Source organism: Melanostigma gelatinosum, assembly GCF_949748355.1.
Source record: "Melanostigma gelatinosum genome assembly, chromosome: 5".
Classification (NCBI taxonomy): Eukaryota; Metazoa; Chordata; class Actinopteri; order Perciformes; family Zoarcidae; genus Melanostigma; species Melanostigma gelatinosum.
Genome location: NC_136638.1, coordinates 13,700,910 through 13,720,747, shown reverse-complemented (window position 1 = coordinate 13,720,747; position 19,838 = coordinate 13,700,910). Strand labels below are relative to the sequence as shown.

The window sequence follows — 19,838 nt, the reverse complement described above, 5'->3', positions numbered from 1 at the left end:
TCCCATTATTTCCTCAACGCCACAACACATTCTTGTTCCTTGTAAGGTGTTTGATACCAACACCGTCCGACCTCGTGAGGATACCGTTTAAGAAATGAATATTGTAATGAAGGCAATAAAGCACGAAGATGACTTGGCTGATATTGAGAAGTGACAGTTCATTTCAGTCATTGGGGTAGCTGATAACAGATTGATAGTGTCACAAACCGTAATGGACAAGTAATTAATATCTATTGCACAGACTCATTTGGGACACTAATGTATCATATTGAATTTTAGATTCCACACAACCCCCCCCCCCCCCCCCCCCCCCCTCACCCCCCCCGAAGTGACAGAAAACATCTCAATGTCTGGCGCCGTGTCAAACTCATTTCAGACCAGCCGGCCTAATAACAAGGCCGATATACATTCCCCTTTCACAGCAGCACTCCAGCAATTTGAAATTTTGGCAGCACAGAATGCAGTGTGTGTTTTTTTTAGTTTTTTTTTACCTCCGGCCCTTTCTGTCAAGCTCTGAAAAGGCCAAATGGGTAGTGGAGGACAGTTTCTTCACCATCTCAATACAAAATTATGTTGGTTGCTTCCAGAGGAGTGGTGGCGCAGGGAGGAAAACGCAGAGTGACATGGCCGAGATCCCCGGCACAAGGGCAGAGAGCTGTGAGCGTCGCTGTGGTGCCCCCGCCCCGGCTGCCTCGTTCTCCATTCATTTTTTAACATACTGCCAATGCTAGCTAGCGTCCTTCTGTCAGACCACATTGTGTGGGTCCTTGTGGGTTCACACACGTCTGCCATCCTGGTGAACTCTGCGCATTGCTCGTGGAGCCGTGCGATCGCCTCGCAGAGGGAAGAAAGGCATTCAATAGCTGCCTTTCCGCCTCATCGGTCACACTTCAGATTATCTTTTACATTCAAACCAGGCAGTAGGCATGTGGAAGAGAGGAAATAAAAAAAGAGCAAAAAAAAGAATCACAATCGTCCAAGAGAGTGCACAAAGTTCCTTTCTGATGTTGTTGTCCTCTTTTCCATGGTAACATGCCTTTTACTGCAATCCGCCGATTTCCATATCTCCCTCTATATTATCTTGTCTTTGTTGTGTCTCTTGCTGCCAGTGCCAGTAGGCACACAGCTGTAGCCACATGAAATCCCCTGGAGTGGAAGAGTATGTGGACGCACATGTACACATGGACTGTGTGTGTGTGTGTGTGTGTGCGTGTGTTTGCTTATGTGCAGAGCTGATCCGGTGTATAGAAGTATTTGCGCAAGTGCGTACATGTTTGTGCTGTATTGATGTGAGTCTGTGGAGATGAGTTATATGTGTGTGTGTGGGTGTGTGTGTGTGTGTGTGTGTGACTGAGTGTGCTCGTCTATCAGTTAGGCTGCATGTTGGCACGCTCCACTTTCTCAATGTCAAGCGAACACATATTCAACAGCAACTAACGTCACAACACTTGACACATATCTCACCCATTCTTTTCCGGCACACATTCAGAGTGCATTGGTAAGACTATTGCCATTATGATACAATGTGTCATTGTCAGCTTCCATCACCACATAAAGAAATGACACACAGGTCTGGTCTGTATCACAAATTAGCTCCTCAGCGTGAGGGAAATATTAATCTATACATCTAACAGCAGGAGCTCACTTTGTGATTTAAAGTATAAATATTACAATTGTTTATTTTACATTGATTGCAGTAATTTATATTACTTTAAATGTAATTACTTTTAAAGGTTTTACATGATCTGATCGTTATGATTGTTATTCCTTTTGTAGGTATTTAGGGAATATTGGTTGGGGTACTGACATGTTCTCTATGTGACAATTTATTGCAACAGGCTTTTTTTTCGTACACATTGACATGGAACAGGAGGAAAATCATCACAGGTGTACATCATAAAATGAATGGTGACTGAATTCCATTTGGCTGCTTTGGTTTCAGGGTCCTATTGTCATGCTGGCTTATTGCCACAACTTAACGGGACACTTAAACAGAACGGAGCCATCGTTAATATTACTGGTAACGTCTGGGCTTTTTCAACTGTGACAAGTCAAAATGCCTGCTGTGAAAAAGGCGTATCGTAGATTGTTTATTTTCAACCAACAAGGATCTAGAGATGTTCACACAGTTCTAATGAAAATGTATTGATCTATTTGATTACAGTGTGAACTCTGTTCATACCAATGCTTACAGATCTCATTTGGTTTGACATCTTTTCAATGTGAAATAAAAAAGTTTGACAACAACGAACTGAATGACGTACAACTGTAATTGGAGTGGTATCATGTTGATTTTCTATTAGCATACTGGCCTAAATATGAGGCCGTGTGAAAAACTGATGTCCATCTGTGCCTCTCGGACTCTCTCCCTTCGTCTTCTCTTGGTGGAGAAAAAAAAAGCATTCGTTAGGCGGGAAAATATCTGAATAAACTCCATTAACTGAGCACTGATGACGGTTAATAAACACATAATTAAATTAAGGAAACTATTACTAGGAAATAGAAATCTGACAAAACAATCCCACCGTAATGTCCACTAAGTTGCTTTTTCGGCTGCACATCAGATTTCATCCAAAAAATGATATTTGTAAAATAAATGTTGTGGTTTATTGAATGCTTGCAACACCCCTATGGGACATTTGAGACTTGAACAAGAAAAAATAATGGTAAGGACCTCGATGACAGCGGATTTCCTTATAATTTTGACAAATAAAATTCTTTCTTCCAACTGATGTCATAAAAACTATCACCGTCATGATGCTTTTTTATTTTCTGAATTCCCGCACCCCATTTTTGCATCGCACTGGTGAGAAACGACTTTTCAGATCCAGGAAAGAGCTAGTTAGTGGACCTAGAGTTGGGATTGTTTTGTCAATAACAACTGTAATCTTGTTTTTCATGATATTGGCATTTCATTAAATATGTAATCACCTTATTTGAATGTATTTTCGCAGGTATACTCTATTTTATTTTTATGAAATATGTCCATATGGATGAAATCCAATATCACTGTTTATGTCATTTTAAACTGTCATATTGATTTTTATTGTGATGTAGTCGAAGAAAAAATATACTCAGAAAGTGTTTTGGAGTGAAATAGCTGGACAGGAATGTCTGAAGGCAAATAAATAACTGTCACAGCACTTCATCACATTTGAGGCAAAAATTATGAAAAAAAATCCACTTTGACAGAAAACATTCCCGCTGATTGATTTGCAACATTGCCCACAATCGTCAAATAACAATATGGACTCTCTGACAGTTCGTCTAATCATTAACCAACCTTAATTTAAAAGATTTAAGATATAAATCTGCCCACCTTGTCTCATTCAGAGTGCTTCTTATCTTACAAAAAAGTATTTATCAACAAACAGTCAAAAGGGAGCATTGTCTCATTATCATGGTCGTTCTATATTTGGCAAATATGGTGAGAATAATTGGTATTCTGTGTACACTATTCCCCGAGTACATTTCCACGTGACAGCAGAATCTACAGTTGCTGTCATTTACTGTAAATAGCTTGGAGCATATCAGTTCTAGCGCACATTGTCCCCCTCCCCATGTCGCTGTGCACTTTGTTTGCCTGCATTTCTGCACGGGGAATGTTAGCGAATGGCCTGTGTTTATTCAATGAAGTACCTCCATGGAAACATGTTTTCCCGTTTGGATTTTAATCAAACACGGGCCACCCTCTTTCAGCCAGGGATGTGTTTTGGCTGTGACGGGGGTGCAGTGTTTCTGGCTCTGATCTGTAGCTGTTCCCATGAACACCATCAGATATTCAGAGCCAGCTCTGATGTCGCAGCGTTCCCTCCTCCTCCTCCAGCTTCATCGGTTTTGACACAGAGAAATAGACTGGTGCTTTTGGGTTACTGACAAATTACGGCGGCACAATCTACAGTGTTTGAATAATTTAAAACCGTACCGCTTGGGGACATTTTCAAAAAGAAAAAAGAAAACCTACACACCAAACTAACCCCTTCTGTCCTCAGGGTTTGAAGCAGGAGGTGTCATCCGACTTTCCTCTGGGATTGTTTTGGATCTACCATGTTTTGGAGTCACAGAGGCTGGAGGCTGTCTCAGAGGAGAACCCAGGTATCCATGCACACCCTGTCTTTCCCAGGTGGTCAGGGTGACAGGTAAAGGTGGGCATATTCACAGAGGGAGGGTTTATTTTATACAGTGCTTTAATAGAGACCAGAGGGAGAGGAGGAGTTGTAGGAGCTGGTAGGACTGCAGCAGAGTGGCGCTGTCTCCCTCCCCTCTCCTAATGAGCATTCTATTAGCAGCTAAGGGACGGATTTAGGCAGTTAGGCATACGGAGAAGGCTGGCTAACAATGCGAGTGGTTAGCTAAACAGCTGTTCTCTCTCTGCTGCCACCTCCCATCCCCGGCTAATGAAGCCTTCACCGATGAGCAGGAGTCCCGGGACATGCGGTAGAACAGCCACAGACACCCAGTCAGGGAACCTGAGTCACTCACAGGCCTCGTAAAAAAGTCTGTGTGGAGGATAGCTTCAACGACAGGACAAGCAAGGCTCCAATTAGATAGTGGCTCTAAGGGGAACCCTAAAAATAGCACATTGGGCAGTGAAGACATTGTTATGAGCACTCTGCTCTGTGTTTGGAGATTAAACACTCTTTTGCACTGTTTTCTTTCCGAGTGCAAAACAGCAGAGGCCATGATGCCTTTCATAATGGATAATAAACAGATCACTGTGATGATTTTTTGTGAAATGGTGCATCGCTACACTTCATTATCCTCTACAGTGGGAGAAGTGTTCGCAGTGGTGGGCATCGATCAAGATTAGTGGCATGCCATATGGGTATGTCAACATCTGAAACACTGCGGAGGATGCATGCTCTCCAAACAGCCTTCACTTAAACAAGGAGTAATGTTTCAGCAGCGATGCCTATTTTTCATTGGATGAACTTGATACAGCGTTGTATTTGACTACCAAAAAGCCACATTTGTTTTAGTTAGATGTCGAGTCTGTCAAAGGAGTGATTTTCTGACGGGGGCTCAGGTCACCTTCAAATGATACATGCGTTCACTTTGCAGCTCTTCTCTATATGCCACAGTTGAGCAGCCTCTTCAGCTGGCAGGCATGCTGCATGCTTTGAATGAAGAGCTGCTCTGAACGTGGGACCGCATCAGAGCTTCTGATTCTGAAAGTCTACACCTATATTTTTGCAGCAATTAGCAAGGTGTGCTTAGGTGTGAAAATAGGCAGTTTCCAGAAGTTAATTTCGTTTTTTTTGTTCATTCTTCACACAGATATACGCCCGCCACTGTGTTGAATACTAAACTGCTCATCATGAACAGCTTTGAGGAAGCGCTTTCCTTTTAGTGTTTGCTTTAATCTGCATTTGTTAGCTCATGGATATCTTAAGAGTCGCACTGGGAGTTGTGCTTTACTCCTACATTCCTGTTCGTACCTTTCATCTAACAGATAGCAGCCTCACTGGTTTCTGATCCACTTCACTGCTGCGCTTTGTCAGCAAACACTTCCTCAGCACTTCCTGCAGCTGCTTCACAATAAAAGCCTGCAGGCTGCATAATCAATTTTTTGAGGGAACACTATTTTTCTGGTTGCTTGATTGCTGTTTGTATGCCTACCATTGTGTTCCTGTTGAAATCATGAAATCTGACCAATACAAAAACAGTAGTGTAGACGTATCGTGTGATTACAGCAACTTAAAATGACATTTTGATGGTATATGTTTTTGTTTGTTGAAAAATGGGACAATCATTGTAAAAACAAATTGTTGCATTTTTATTGTTAAGTTATTACAAAGGAATTACTCTGCAAATCAACAGCTGCTTATAAACTCAACCAACTAAACTATAATTGCCTAAAATAACGATCTCTCTCTTGCTTATAATTGGCACCAAATTACATAATTCTTTCCAGAAAACCTCGGAAATGATGGACCCAAAAAATAAAGCGTTATGATTTCATCTCCTAACATGAAGATCTAAATAATGTTTCAAAACCCTCTCCATGCTGCAAGAAATACAATTCTGTTAGAGAGATACTGAATTATTTAATTTCTTTCTTTTAGCAGAATAAGCTTATAAAATAGCCATCACATTTTTTTTACTGTAGAATAAGTTAAATAAAACAACCCACAATGACGTGACCTCAGTGTGGCGGTCTTGGTGCCTTCAGACAGGATTCTGCAGTTACCAAAATTAGACATTTTTACATCCGACACATGAGGGTGTAAGGTGCCATTGGAGGCCTTTTCTGTCAAGCTGTTGCAAGGATAGCCAAGAATGTAGAGCTACAGTTAAGTTTGTATGTAGTTAATGCTACAACAGCTCGGCATTTTGGGACATTTCTTTGCAGGCAGAAGACAGTGAGATTTCTATCTGACCAGGAAACACAGTGCACAAATCTCCAAAAGGAATCCCGGAGCTGCTCAGGTTCAATACCTTTCCTGTTTACAACCCAACACCTTTCTATGTCAGACAGCTTCTCACCCTGCACCTTCGATCCAGCTGTGGAAAACATGTCAATGATTTGCTGCCACGCGTGATCGGTGGTGCAAGCGAGTTTGTTAACAGCTTGCAGGAACCCTTGCACCCGAGATAATACTTCATTTGTAAAATGCTATTTCCAGACTGTCAAACTGCATATATGTCTTTTCGGTCTGCAGCAGCAGGTAGCCTCTCTATCCAGGTGTTAACCTAATATGAGCACCGTACCTTGATGTTGAGTTTCCAGGAGAAGGAAACTGTCTTCAAGTTGTGAAATAGCACTTGCACAATATTTTTCTCCGACAGTTGCAGACACATTGGCGAGTAACTCCCTTTTACCACTGAAAAAGGATCTACAGTGTATGTTACCTCTCTAAGCTAAAAAATCTATCACAGCCTTGCGGCCCTGAAAGCTAAAGATTTGGTCTTTTTGTCAGGTTGCACAATGTTGGCCCTTTATAGTAGAGGTTTCTGCTCGTCAGCATGTTTGCTGAAGTTCCTCTCATTGGGGATTTAATTGTGCTCAGACTATGCAAATTTCACAGCTAAGGCTAATGCATTTGCACTGCCCAGAATTGAACGTCTTGGTAGACAGGCTACAGCTTGTGACTGCATGTGCACACGCACACACACACACACACACACACACACACACACACACACACACACACACACACACACACACACACACACACACACACACACACACACACACACACACACACACACACACAGGTAGCGGACAGTTAAAGTGTGCACTTAGCGCAGTGAGAGGGATCCAGATGGCATACATGAATTCCATTCTCTATATTACATTGTTATAGGCTCTCACCAAGCATATCACACCAGCTTAGTCCATACAGCAAAGTAATTGGACTGATGTTTTTCCTATGCGACATTTCTTATTACACATTGAAAAAACTATTTTCTTTCCATATCATTCTGTCTGTAAGCACAGACTGTAGCAAGCAGACTCTGTGTCAACAGAATGATATATTCCTGGATGCCTATAATCATGCAGTAAGTATTTGTTCCTCTCTGTGCAGATGAAGCGGTTGTACAAGAATTCGGTGAGCACAACTTCATACATTTCCTGTTTCAAAAATAATTCTGAAGTTTCCAAAAACACCACCCGAAACAGTTTAAGACAACCGGTAATGTTCCCTTTCCCGCTGCAGAAGATGTCTGTGAATCACATATTATGCAAACCTGTGAAATTGATGATGAGATGGTGTGTGGCGTGGCTTCATAGCAGCTCTCGCTCTGTGTTATTCATGCAGAGGCTTTTCTCTCAGCACGGATAAACAGATGTACGGAAAGTGAATGACTGACCTGGCTCGCCGCAGAGGTGAGCTGTCAGCAACAACAAGAAAACACAGAGTGCTCGTGGTCAACACTAAAGGGCAAAGTTCAGCTAATTACGCTGTAGTTGTTCATCTGGCAGACAAACAGGGAAACAACAGTCTATTTAACAACATATCTAGCTGGCTGTGTTTCCCAGTGCGGAATGCCTAATGAATACACACTTAATCGTGGGTAAAAAAAAAAAGCCCAAACAAATAAAAATGTGCAGTGAAGAAGATGGTGCAAAAGAAAAGATGGATAGACATGATGAAATGTGAAAATAGCGAAAGGGAAACTCATGAGTGGTGGCAGAAATTGGGCCAATATGTGTGGAACAACAGGGAATAAAGGGAGGGTGAGAAAGAGAGGGAGATGGAGAAGGTGTGAGAGGAGGAGGGAGGTCAGTAGAGATGTGGAGATTGGCGGAGGAGGAGGGAGAGAGATGAGCCCCCAATGTTCAGCTGTCAGTGCTTCCTCTGCAGGTGGGGCAGGACGAGTGCCAAGTCCCTCTCTCCCACTCACACAGACACCCATGCATCACTCTATAATGGATGCTTTACACTGGTGCCAGAGAGAGAAAGACTGAGGCAGAGAGAGGGAGACATGGTGAGAAGACGAAAGAGAGACATGGGGGAGGGTGAGTACTGGAAAGAAAAAGAAAGAAACTGCTATGAGCAACAGGGAAAAGGAGCTAAGGGAAATGCCACCGAGGATTATGGCAGTGGAGTCGAGGCAGCAAGGAAACAGACAGAAACCTCCATCAAGTCATTAGACCAATCAAGAGAGGAAACAAACGAGACCGTCTGGGAGAAATATGATGCAGCTATTGGTTTAATTGATCTGAAGCCTAACAGGATCAAAGCACGCTAGCCAGCCAGGAGCTGCAGCCACCGTCCCCCCTCCAGCATCCTACTGGCACTGTCCATTAGAAGGTGTATGAATGCGCCCATGACAATGATTTATCAAGAATGATTCATAGATGGCATCTACCTGAACTAATGACTTGCCAGCATCTTCACTGGGGATTGCAGGTCATCAACAGATGACATATTCTGTAGTCGCCTCGTTCATCAGCTGCGATTAGATTCCAAAAGCAATCTCAGCGATACATCACCAGATGGGGTCTCATTGTATTGTCTTGGAGAATATTGCTGAGGCAGCCCATGTGTGCTACATGTCGCTCAAGCTGACGAAGCCCATCCGTACGGCCGTGGATCTGTGGCTGCAGGTATATGCAATGCTCTGAGATATTACCTCGGTTGATGGAGGCACGGATTTACTAAAGTACTCAATTATCCCCTGCTTCTTTCTCTGACCTGCTGCTCGGCTCTTTAACACCTATAACTCCATGCTTTATAGGCTCAACTACCTGCTGCAAGCAGAGACAGACTGATGGCTGGACTACCTGAATGAACTGCCTCCGCCGTTTTCAGGCCATTTGTCAATTCTTCATTCCTCTGCTCTCTTCTGGCAAGGGATATGTAAAGCCGCCACACTCTGATGGACAGCCCAACTGGATATTATTTTCTAAAATGTGTTACCTCAAACTGGCTATCTCACCTCAGTGGAGTCATCTTTACCCCAACAACACCCCTCCCACCCCACATTACTCGGCGGGGCCCCCTTTTTTGTTCTTCTGCTCGATGCAACTTTTCTCTTTGCAACCGTGAGTAGTGAGGAGAAAAAAACCTATTTGCTGCTTGAATTAGGCCGTTTCCAATTTCTTACGAGCCCAAAAGAGAGTAATGTTTTTTAGTTGGTGAGTAATTTAATATAAGGCATTTTTTCTCCTGCTGTACAAAGTCAAGGACACTGCTGTTTCAAAGAGTGTAAAATGCCACATAGTCCACTTGTTAAGAGCAGTTTGCTTTTTCCACACAGTGACGGCCACACTATATGGCAGACAACAAAGCTGGATAGTCAGCGTAAATAAATACAAGCATTCTTGCTCCGCAGAGATGACATCCCCCTGGTTTAATTATCGCTCTTGTCAATCGAGGTGGAACAATACGGCACCTGACAAGGCGCGTCCCCTTTCTCTCATCTCTCATAGGCCTTTTTCACACCCCGAGATGCACAGACACCCTTCAGCAAACAGCCAAATCAAACCTCGAGATGGAGGCATTCTGTTGCCCCAAACACCCATGTAACTTTACAGTGTCGAGTTGCTGAATGCCTTTGACATCTCAGAAATAGGGTCTATTCAACTCCGACAATTGTCCCCGGTTTTTCTTAAGCACAAGGCATTTGCACAGCAATGGCAGCTGAAACGTGTATGAATAACATCCCAGGGATGTGGTTGTGCAGCTATCTTTTCCCGGTGACTCCAATTCACATTGCAGCTCTCGCAAGGTGCCTTTATTTGATGCTGAAACTCTACAGGAGATGAGCGGCTGCCACAGGATGACTGAGCCAACAGAAATGAAGTCGACATCGAATGTGGATGGATCGCACCTCCATATCTGTACGTTAAGAGCTCAGCACAGGGGCACTATGGAGTCGGGGTATGCAGCCCTGCAGGCCATTCCACAAGGAGAAGCTCCCACGGGTCTCGTTTCAGAGAGGAAACCCACACTTGTTATTTCCAAAGGTCATAGCCCGATATAACATTACGGTTGAAGCAGTGATGTAGAGTAACACTCGCACATTCTTCATCTATATGGCCTGCTGGCCTCCTTCCCCACTCCGTAAGATAAGGTAATTTAGCGCAGCATTTTACATGAGCCTTGGATTACCTGGCGGTATCTCAAGATACGGCGATGAATGAGTACACAAGTTCTCAAAGCTCAACACACCCGCACAATTCCCAGCAGCCTCACTACAACCGTTTGTTTGTAGCGTTCCCTCTCAGGACAACTAGGAGCCTACATGTACATGGTAACTGATTGACAGAGCAGAGGTTAGGCGCTCATGGCAATGCAGGCTCTGAATCCCACAACGACAGCGCGGTATCAGCCAGATTGACAGAGGGAGATTGATTTGAGTTCCAATAAACATTGTTGTCAGTCTTACTTACCTCCTCTCGAGGTCCACGAGGTAAATACATGCCAGAAACAGCACCGTAGTCATTTGCACTGATTTGTGCGGTGAAATAACAACGGGGCCCAGACAACACCTTAACAAAGAGGTCTGTTCCAGATGATGTCCACCTGATGTCACACACAACGCCATCTAACCCCCAAAATATTAAGCGATTCAAATATAATGATCAAAACAGTCATGAATAATGCGCCGCTTCACGTCAGGTGGCGTGTATACAAAAGTGTGACACGCTAACTCACGCTAAGTTATTTTAATCATTGATTCATTTGACAGTTGATCAATTTATAATTTGGTCCAAATATCCCAAAACGATTTCCCAAAGCCCAAGTTGACATGTTCACATTGCTTGTTCTGTCCGACCAACAGACGGCAACATATGAGAGTTACCATCATGGAGGTTAACAGCAAATATTCACACGTGTTGCTCTGGAAGCAGTCCATTTTAGATTTTGATTCTCAGCCAACTGACTCATCGACTAATTGTGTCATCTCCAGACATATATTAGAAAACATTATGTTTGTGTGTGTAGCTTATAAGTGATCGCTGACCACTACAAAAAAGTCAGACCAGCGCAAACTCAGTGCCAAATGTTGATGTACTGGTGTTGAACATCACAAAGTTAATAATAAAATCAAGATAAATGTTCAGTATATATTTAAATAAGTCTTCATCAAATGAAATGTAGCCATTGGATAATCCTTTATCAACTCTGCTTTATTATATAACCAACCAATCCTCTCATACGTGCAAGTCTACATCTCTAAAGATCTGAAGCTTTTCTTCGCCAGCCATTTTGCCTTCAGATGATTCACTGACTGCACATAAGAGTACTTGACCATACTTGATGATAGAGGACACGGCAGTTTGTGCCTCCCTGTAATCACAACATCACGCTGAAGTCACTCCAACAGAAGCTAGTTTCTCACCCAATCAGCAGAGGAAAGCTGAACAGTAATACATCAATTCCTGTGACTTCCGAGTCAGATGCTTTCCAAAGACTGCATGAATCATACATTTTTAGTCCGAAAATCCAGAGCAAGAAGTTACTATGGAGAGCAGCCATTAATAAAGATACTATTTCAGATTTGATTTGGGAAAAACGTCCTGCCACGCCATTTTGTTTTTTTCAATCTCTCTGATCCTCGATTTCTACACATCCCACGTTGCATTCCTCCACTTAATCAGCTTCTTTGCTATCCTTCACTCCAAATGGATTCAAAAACTTCTTACCCTCAGCTGAAAACAGAGTACCTGTCACACTGCCCTCTTAACACTCGTGGTTCAAGCGGTTTCAGCTGTTTGCTCGGTGGTGGTCTTGCATTAAAAAGCCTTGGTACTCATTGCACTGCTGTAATAAAAGCCAAGCATTTAACATGAACATTTATGGTCCTCAATAACCCAGAAGTCTTAATAAAAATGAAAGCTGACATTGACATGAAGGATCCTCCACACTAGCTGTCTTTAATGTCCAAGACATTCCATTAAAAGGAGAGCACTTCCTCAGAAGCGGAGCTTTTATCCTGATTGCTTACAGGAAGAGAAGAAAAAAGAAAAGAAACCGAACGACCTTCAGCAGCTCCACAACTAGCCCTTCCCTCATGAGAGCTCTGTGAGTAGAGGCGTGCACAGCCGGGACGCCAACGCCGAAACATGTGCATAGATAGACAGTCGGCTTTCTGTAGGTTGTCAAGAGAGAAACAGATAAATAGGCTTCACCTCTACGTCATTGGCTACTTGGTATTCTTTTCAAGTGCGGAGAAACTATCTTCCATTTTATATCATAATGATTATTACGAGATAAGGAAAAAGCCAAATCTGCATGTTCAATTAGTGCCTGCGCGATGCCAGATAGATAATACATGGAACTGGCTAATGTCCTTGCTTGTGAACTTCTTCAGCCGTTTCCTGTTTGAAGCCCGGGCGAAAGAAGATGGGGACAGAGATTTCCATCTGTGATGAACACAACTGTTGAGCTATATTTAATAAGCTGGTCAAAAACACTCTGCTGCCGAGAGGGACTGCGTTTTTTAATGACCATTCTGCTTCCAAAGTCTCAGATGTGCGGCTGGATTGCTTGCCACATAGCAGACAAGGCAGCCATCTTATTAATAGCAACACACCACACATGCTGCAGACTAGGGAGCAGAAACCCAGAGAGGGAGAAAGGGAGAGAGAAACACTGGCACATGGAGAGAAAGTGTGTGTCCCGTGCATGCTTTTACTGTGTGTGAAGGCAGGGAGACAGATGGGTGCAGTGAGGAGGAGATTAGATGGAGGAGGCAGGGCACAGATCGGGGTCTAAAATCCAGCCCTCACGAGAGTACGGCCGAGCCATGCCTCCACACAGGCCAGAGGAGGGGGGAGGTGATGGATGTACCCTGTGACTGGAGCCCTCGGCACGCCCACATGGAGACGCCACCAAGGCCAGGCCAGAGGAGCAGGCAATCAAAGAGAAAGGCCAGAGGGCTAGGATGATGTAGGAGGATCCAGCTTATTAAATAGGCTTCAGGAGGAGCACGGAGCATCTGAAGTAAGTTGTCACTCTGCCACCAACGGGCATAAAAGGAGTCTCTGTTAGATGGAAAGTCTATGTACTGTAGGCAGCGATGACAGACTGTGTACAGTAAGAGTGGGAATACTGTCATTAAATGCACCGACACACCAGGGAGCTCCAGAACAGTGTGTCACCCCGCTGATTTACTTCTTTTTTAGCCGGCGCCTCGTTATCCCGCATCTGAGCAGCAGGTGAAGGGAAATGTTTGTGTGAGACGCATGAGAACCCGATCCATGCTATGTCATCGTATCCTACCGTGTGCCACTCCTGAATTCAAACGCGCCGCATTCAATGTGACACCACTGCCTCTATTTCTAGGCGCAGAGTATGAATTTATATTCGCGAGCAAGTCTAAATGAAAAGCCAAATCAGGAGATGAACAATCTTGTTTCCTGACTTAATTTCCATTCAGAGGGCAAAGTAGAAAACTGAATGTAAGATTCTCTTCACACAAATCCTTGACTAGAAGCCACCTGAAACCAGGTGTGCTCACGCCACAGTGCCGCATTCATTTGATTATAGATGTTTGCATCGAGGATCACCACCAAGCAGATCCAGACACTTTGATTCCTTTCTTGTTTACTGCGTTGTCTTGGCAACAAGAACGTCCAACCAGGTTTCAGCTCAACATTTAAGACTATAGGAGAGGAGGATGAGGAGAGGAGGAGGAGGAGGAGAGGAGGGGTAGAGTACAGCGGAGGTTGTGAAAGCAGGTGCAAAAATACTTTTCTTCACTTGGATTTCCTGTCACATCCTGCAGCCCACTCCAGTCCTAAACTTTATATAATTACAACAATCTGTGCTCCGAGAGAGACTGTGTGAAATCCGATTCATTACGGTTGAAGCAGTGATGTAGAGTAACACTCGCACATTCTTCATCTATATGGCCTGCTGGCCTCCTTCCCCACTCCGTTCGCAGCAAGAGTCCCGGCGTGATAGAAGGCTTCCTGTTTCAATTTGCTAGAATCTCTCAAGTTTTCGTGGCTTTTTTATTTTTTTTTTATCACATCAGCGGGGCATACATTTCCATTCACAGGGAAAAAATAGACCCGGTAATATCCAATTTACTGGGAGGCAGAGGATATGGTTTCACTAGCAGTATAATAACATGCTACATGGAGCGTAACATTATGGAGTATGAATAAAAAAGGCATTTATGGTAAAAATTCAATCGAAAAGCAGTCATCATTCATCGGAGGAAATCAAGGCAATTAGTAACACTTTAATGCAAATTGGAGAACGCAAAACAGATCACAAATCCCTGGCACTGTATGAGGGACCGAAGAAGAGCAGCTCAAATGACCTCTTTCAAATGCACGTGGGCCTACCAATCAAAAATCCAAGAACACAGCATCTCCTCTGCCTAGTGACAAGAAAATGAAATGTGCGTGTATGTATGCAATGCCTGATTTACCTCTCACGCACGCCAGGCATACATACTGCGGTGGTAGCATGTCATTTTTTTAAAATTTCAAATCCTTTGTCAGGCGGTCTTTGATTTAAAGTATTCCATTGGCGTGATACAATAGTTCCATATAAGTTTGGCCCAACACAACTCCACGGCTGTAAATAAATTGATGGAAGAGTTGGATGATGAGGAGGGGCTCCTGGGCCGAGAATTAATAAAGGAGGTCGTTGTTGAAACAGGATGTGAGGTACTTATCGGGAGAACCCATCTCCCGGCTCTGATGTCCGCATTGCATGTTGCGAAAGTCACATTTTTCAGGAGGTGCGGCTCTCTGCGAGCTCCACAAACCCTCTCTGCACAAGCTTTTCCGCAGAAGTATAAATTAGGCATTAGTGTGTGGTGTTTGGGAGTGTGCCACTTAATAGCTTCCTGACAACAGTACTGCCTTCGACCAATCCTTTATCTCATGCAAGAGTGATTTCTTCAATGTAATTCACTTATATGTAATGTAGAGTAAAAGCCACATGTTAAATGTCCAAAGCAGCATGTTTGTGGCTTGTTAACATGTTCACAAGCAGCCTTCGTGAGTGTAAAGATTTTCCATTTGGAATATTACCACCACATCAACAAAGTAGAAGAAGATAAACATTGCTATACACACCAACACCTCAATATCCTAATAGCCTGTCATGTACATTGTACACAACACCGCTATCAATTAAATGCTAAACAAACAAGCCAGCTTTTTAAACGTACGGACGAATACGTGACTGACGGTCATAATTTCAGCTTAAGGATGATGCTGTGTTGATTTGGCTCTGCAGGCTGCAATTCATGGACGGAGCTCAAAGGACCAGCTCCTGAGCCAAAGCACTCCCTGCAAGAACTTACCAATAAGGAGTAATTCAATGACGCATTAGAGGAGAATGAGTATGACGAATGTTTTTCGCATGTCCGGGTTCACTGTGCATGCTGCATTCAGTATTTAAGACATGAGGGTCAGTTAATCATCACGAAGGAGCACGAAGGTAGCCAGCAGATAACAGACGGTGTGTTATTTAGAATGCCACTAAAAAGCTCTCCCTAGTACACCATGTCCCTTTTTTTATCTTGCTTACAAAGACACATTATACATGTATATTTCTGACAGAGAGGGATACGAGGAAGCCAGCATAGTACATCAAGACTCATATGTGGTTTGGAATCTGCCGTGCAGTTTCAATTTCTGGATGGTAATGAACATCGCAATAATTGAAATGCAAACACCTGCTCCTAAAGCATTCGTTATGCTGTGCAGTACAGTAGAATACATTAGTCAATAACTCTCCAGCTGCATCGCCAGTTTCTGAAATCAAGCAGCCTACACACCAGCAGGCATGAGCTCCACAGCTGTATCACCCATCCCCCTCATTCCGGCTCTACTGTACCTTCAGAGTGGTGGGAGAGGGTGAGCAGGCTGACGCAGGAAGCTCCAATGCCGGAACCGAACACAGTGATGCGGTTGGAGTCTCCTCCGAAGAAGCCGATGTTCTCGCTAATCCACCGTAAAGCCTGGATCTGGTCCAGGAGCCCGTAGTTCCCTTTAGCAGCCTGGTCACCAGTACTGAGGAAGCCTGCAACACACACAGACAATAAGAGGTTAAAAAGTCACCCAGAGACAGCTGATTAAAAGAAGAAGAAAAAAAATCACATTTTACACCAATATATGCACTTGAACAAAAATAAAAGAGTAGGTGCTCTGCAACTTGCACGTGCAATAGGCCACAGATAATTATTTTGCATGCGCACCTGCAGCATAAAAGGTTTTCTGCAGGGACTAGCCCCACCCCAAATGTTTTCAGAAGAACAATCAAACCGGGTGACAGCGGCGCTGAAACCATGACTTATTGGATGACACGGCTGTTGGTCAAACCACATGTCATCTGCACCTTATGGGAAATCAATGGCATATCTCCCCGGGTGAGCACCCATCATCGGATGTATTGAGCAGTCCTGATGAAAACCGTAGGAATTTATGAAAATTCCACAGATGGAGAGAAAAAGGTGATAACAAGATTTACAATCATTTTGATGCTGCAAACACCCTCCATATGGACTGCAACCTCATTATATATCCCATCAGAGATACCACCTTGCTCTGACATATTTCAATTGTCTCTCACGCTCTGAAGTCCCACATACTTCAAGTCCAAACATTCACAACAGGCACTATCTCTGCACTTTTTCCCTCCGTGTCTGTGTAATTTGCCATATGATGTCTTGAGTTGCACAGTGAGTCTCTCTTGGGTACATCATCGCTCATGTTAACACCCCACCCTCTCCCAGCTGCTCTCCAGGGCCTCAGCCCTGCTGAATGATGGGTAATCGAGAGTCGTGGGAGAAGATCAAAGGCAAGCAATCCCTGAAGTCCCCACGGTGGACTCAGTGTCCATCAAACCCCTGAACATGCATACGAGCTGACAGCTATGGAGACGTGCGTGGAAACCGAGACCTACGGTATATGTGGTTTGAATTCTGCCGTGCAGTGGCAGCACTTCACCAGCAATAACTGTGTTGGTATCACACGATTGTTTCTAACATCTATTTCATGGTCGATGCCTCATATAATGATAAGCTCTCTGTGTTCAAGTCCTAAGGGAGAAAAAAGGAGTAGTTTGGATATCAACAATGCAAAAATAAATAAATAAATCTTTGTTTTTTTGACTCAGCACCGCCATGCTCACTTTAGATAAACACCGATTAGATTAGCAGCTGCTCTGGTCTCATGTATGTACGAAAAGGATGCATGTCCGCCAGTCCCCTGTTTTGTCTCTTTGTGTGAATCAGACACTACACAGGGCGCAGCCTCCTGCCCCACCCCGAACAGGACACCCGCCTCGCCCCGAGTGCCTGTTGGCAGCAACCAAGAGGGTGGGCAGGGAAAAGGCCAGGCCTGATCATCGATAGGAGAGAGGCGGTGGCACAGTAAGCAAAGCAGGAGACAAATGGATCAACAGATGGTCTCCTTCAGACGCATCCCTGAGGATGACAGAGCAGCAGGGCACATGCAGAGAGAGAGTGAAAGAGACGCAGACAGAGGAAGAGGGAGAGAGGAGAAAGGAGGACTCCAATTGAAAAGCTTTTCTTTTTCTCTTGCGGCTCCTCCTTGTGTCATACTCATAACTAAAGAACAACAGCTTTTACAACCCTCTCCCGGGTGCCGTGGAGACGTGACTCTCCCAGAATAACCCTCATTTGCGAATTGGTTCACACTTCACCAAGGGCATGTCAGATGGGTTGAGAAATGTCAGGAGACCGGCATGAAAAACGGATTTTGTGCAACTGTTCTAATTGAAAATATATAGCAAAAGCATTTTCCGTTTGGCATTGTAATACGAGGCATTACTAAGTGACAACATGTAAATCATTGGCGCTGGATCCCCAGCTGGCAGAATAAAGCACTGCTCAATGTTCCAGTTTGTTTTGTGATTTTTTTTGGTTTTGTTTTGTTGAGCAGTGTTGGTTCCTCTGCATCTATAAATGAAACTGGTCATTAAAATGTAGAGGTGGAATCCAATATCTTAGACAACAAGACATGCTGCAGGCACCATTTTTAAAATACATCAAATGTAGCTGCTGGTTATGTTTTAATTGGAAAGGTGACAGAAAGTATTTTCTATGGAAAGCAATTAAGATAGCAAAGTAATTGTTTTCATGCATGGTTATTTCTATTTTTACATTTATAGCAGACCGTTGACTTTACGCTTGTGCTGCGGAGATATTTGGTCTTTTTAGTTTCCTGCATGACCTTTGGACTTTCAGTCTCCTTTGCTAGAATACGATACAAGAACAGACTATTTCAAGAATGTCACATATCACGCTATATATTCCCCTTTTCTCTGGATTGAGTGATCTAAATTTCCAAACCTCACTCACCAGGGATTGGGTTATAGATTTCCAGATCTAGCAGATGATCCCCTCTCATCAGCACTGCGTGGGCTTTGGCCACACGTGAACCATGATGTGCAGTGTTCACAGCTCCCTCCTACACAGGACCTTGGGATTCTGGGCTGCAGCTCAGTGCTTCTGAACTATTTGGTCAGGCTGACTCTGTGCTCGACTTCCCTACTCAACCTGACATTCAATTGAGAGTTTTAATACACACTAGGTGCCGCTTTACAATAAGCATTTAATTATGAACTGTAATCACATTATATCCATCTTTGTTTGCGGCCTGAACTCAAATCGATATGCAAATTCTCTTCTAAATGATCTGACCAATTAACTTTGGCACAAGCAGTAAACGCAATCACAGTGTCCCAGTCAAGTTAATTCAACCAACATGAAATAATCATTAAATCGTAAAGAGTTCTAGTTGTTCTGATACTTTGAAAGTGAGGTGCATGCAAATCAATTTGTGCGAATTAAATTTTCTCCGCGACATTATTGTGGCTGTTACTTGTTCCCTAACGGAAGTTTTTTTTTTCAATTCGCTCTCAATAACTGCGGCAAAGCCCAATCCTTACACCTTCAGGCGGAACACCGATGTCGTTCTACGGTACTGAACTACGCTGGAGAGAATAAATCCCACAACCGGCTTGAATCATGTTTGTCAAATCCAAAACACATTTAATAAGATCAGTTGAGAAAACCGCTTGCATAAGTTGCAAACAGTCATGCCAACCAATAACACCTCAAATTGTCTCGACGCTTGAAACAAAGACACTCCAAAATGGAATCCAACCTCTCTACCCGGCACCTGGATATGATGTGAAACTTGCAAGAGAGTTCCTGATTCAAACAAACCGCCTGAGTTAATAACAGGGATCCTGTGCTCTTTCTCTGCACTCTGAACTGTAATTTGTCCTGAAGGATTACATGATGTCTTTTTGTATCGCGTCTCAGAGCTGCCCGTCCGGTGCACTGTTGCTGTATGAAGACCTGGTATTTTGTTGTTGTGGCAGCACAGAGTCAGAGATTCCGGCCTGATCTCAGTCGGAGTGGCAGCGGCGGCCGTGGTCAGGTCG

At 43.7% G+C, this 19,838-nt stretch overlaps 1 protein-coding gene across 5 annotated transcripts in view; it reads right to left on the bottom strand.

Moving 5' to 3' along the window:
- LOC306777519 (neuroligin-3) overlaps positions 1–19,838 on the bottom strand; it is a gene marked incomplete at its 3' end in the record, with an annotated part of 92,370 nt that overhangs the window by 21,564 nt on the left and 50,968 nt on the right. For all 5 annotated transcript variants that reach the window (XM_079268676.1, XM_079268675.1, XM_079268672.1 and 2 more), the window contains one exon: positions 16,260–16,445. In XM_079268676.1, the coding sequence (XP_079124802.1) occupies positions 16,260–16,445 (186 nt within the window). The remainder of the gene's footprint in view (positions 1–16,259; positions 16,446–19,838) is intronic.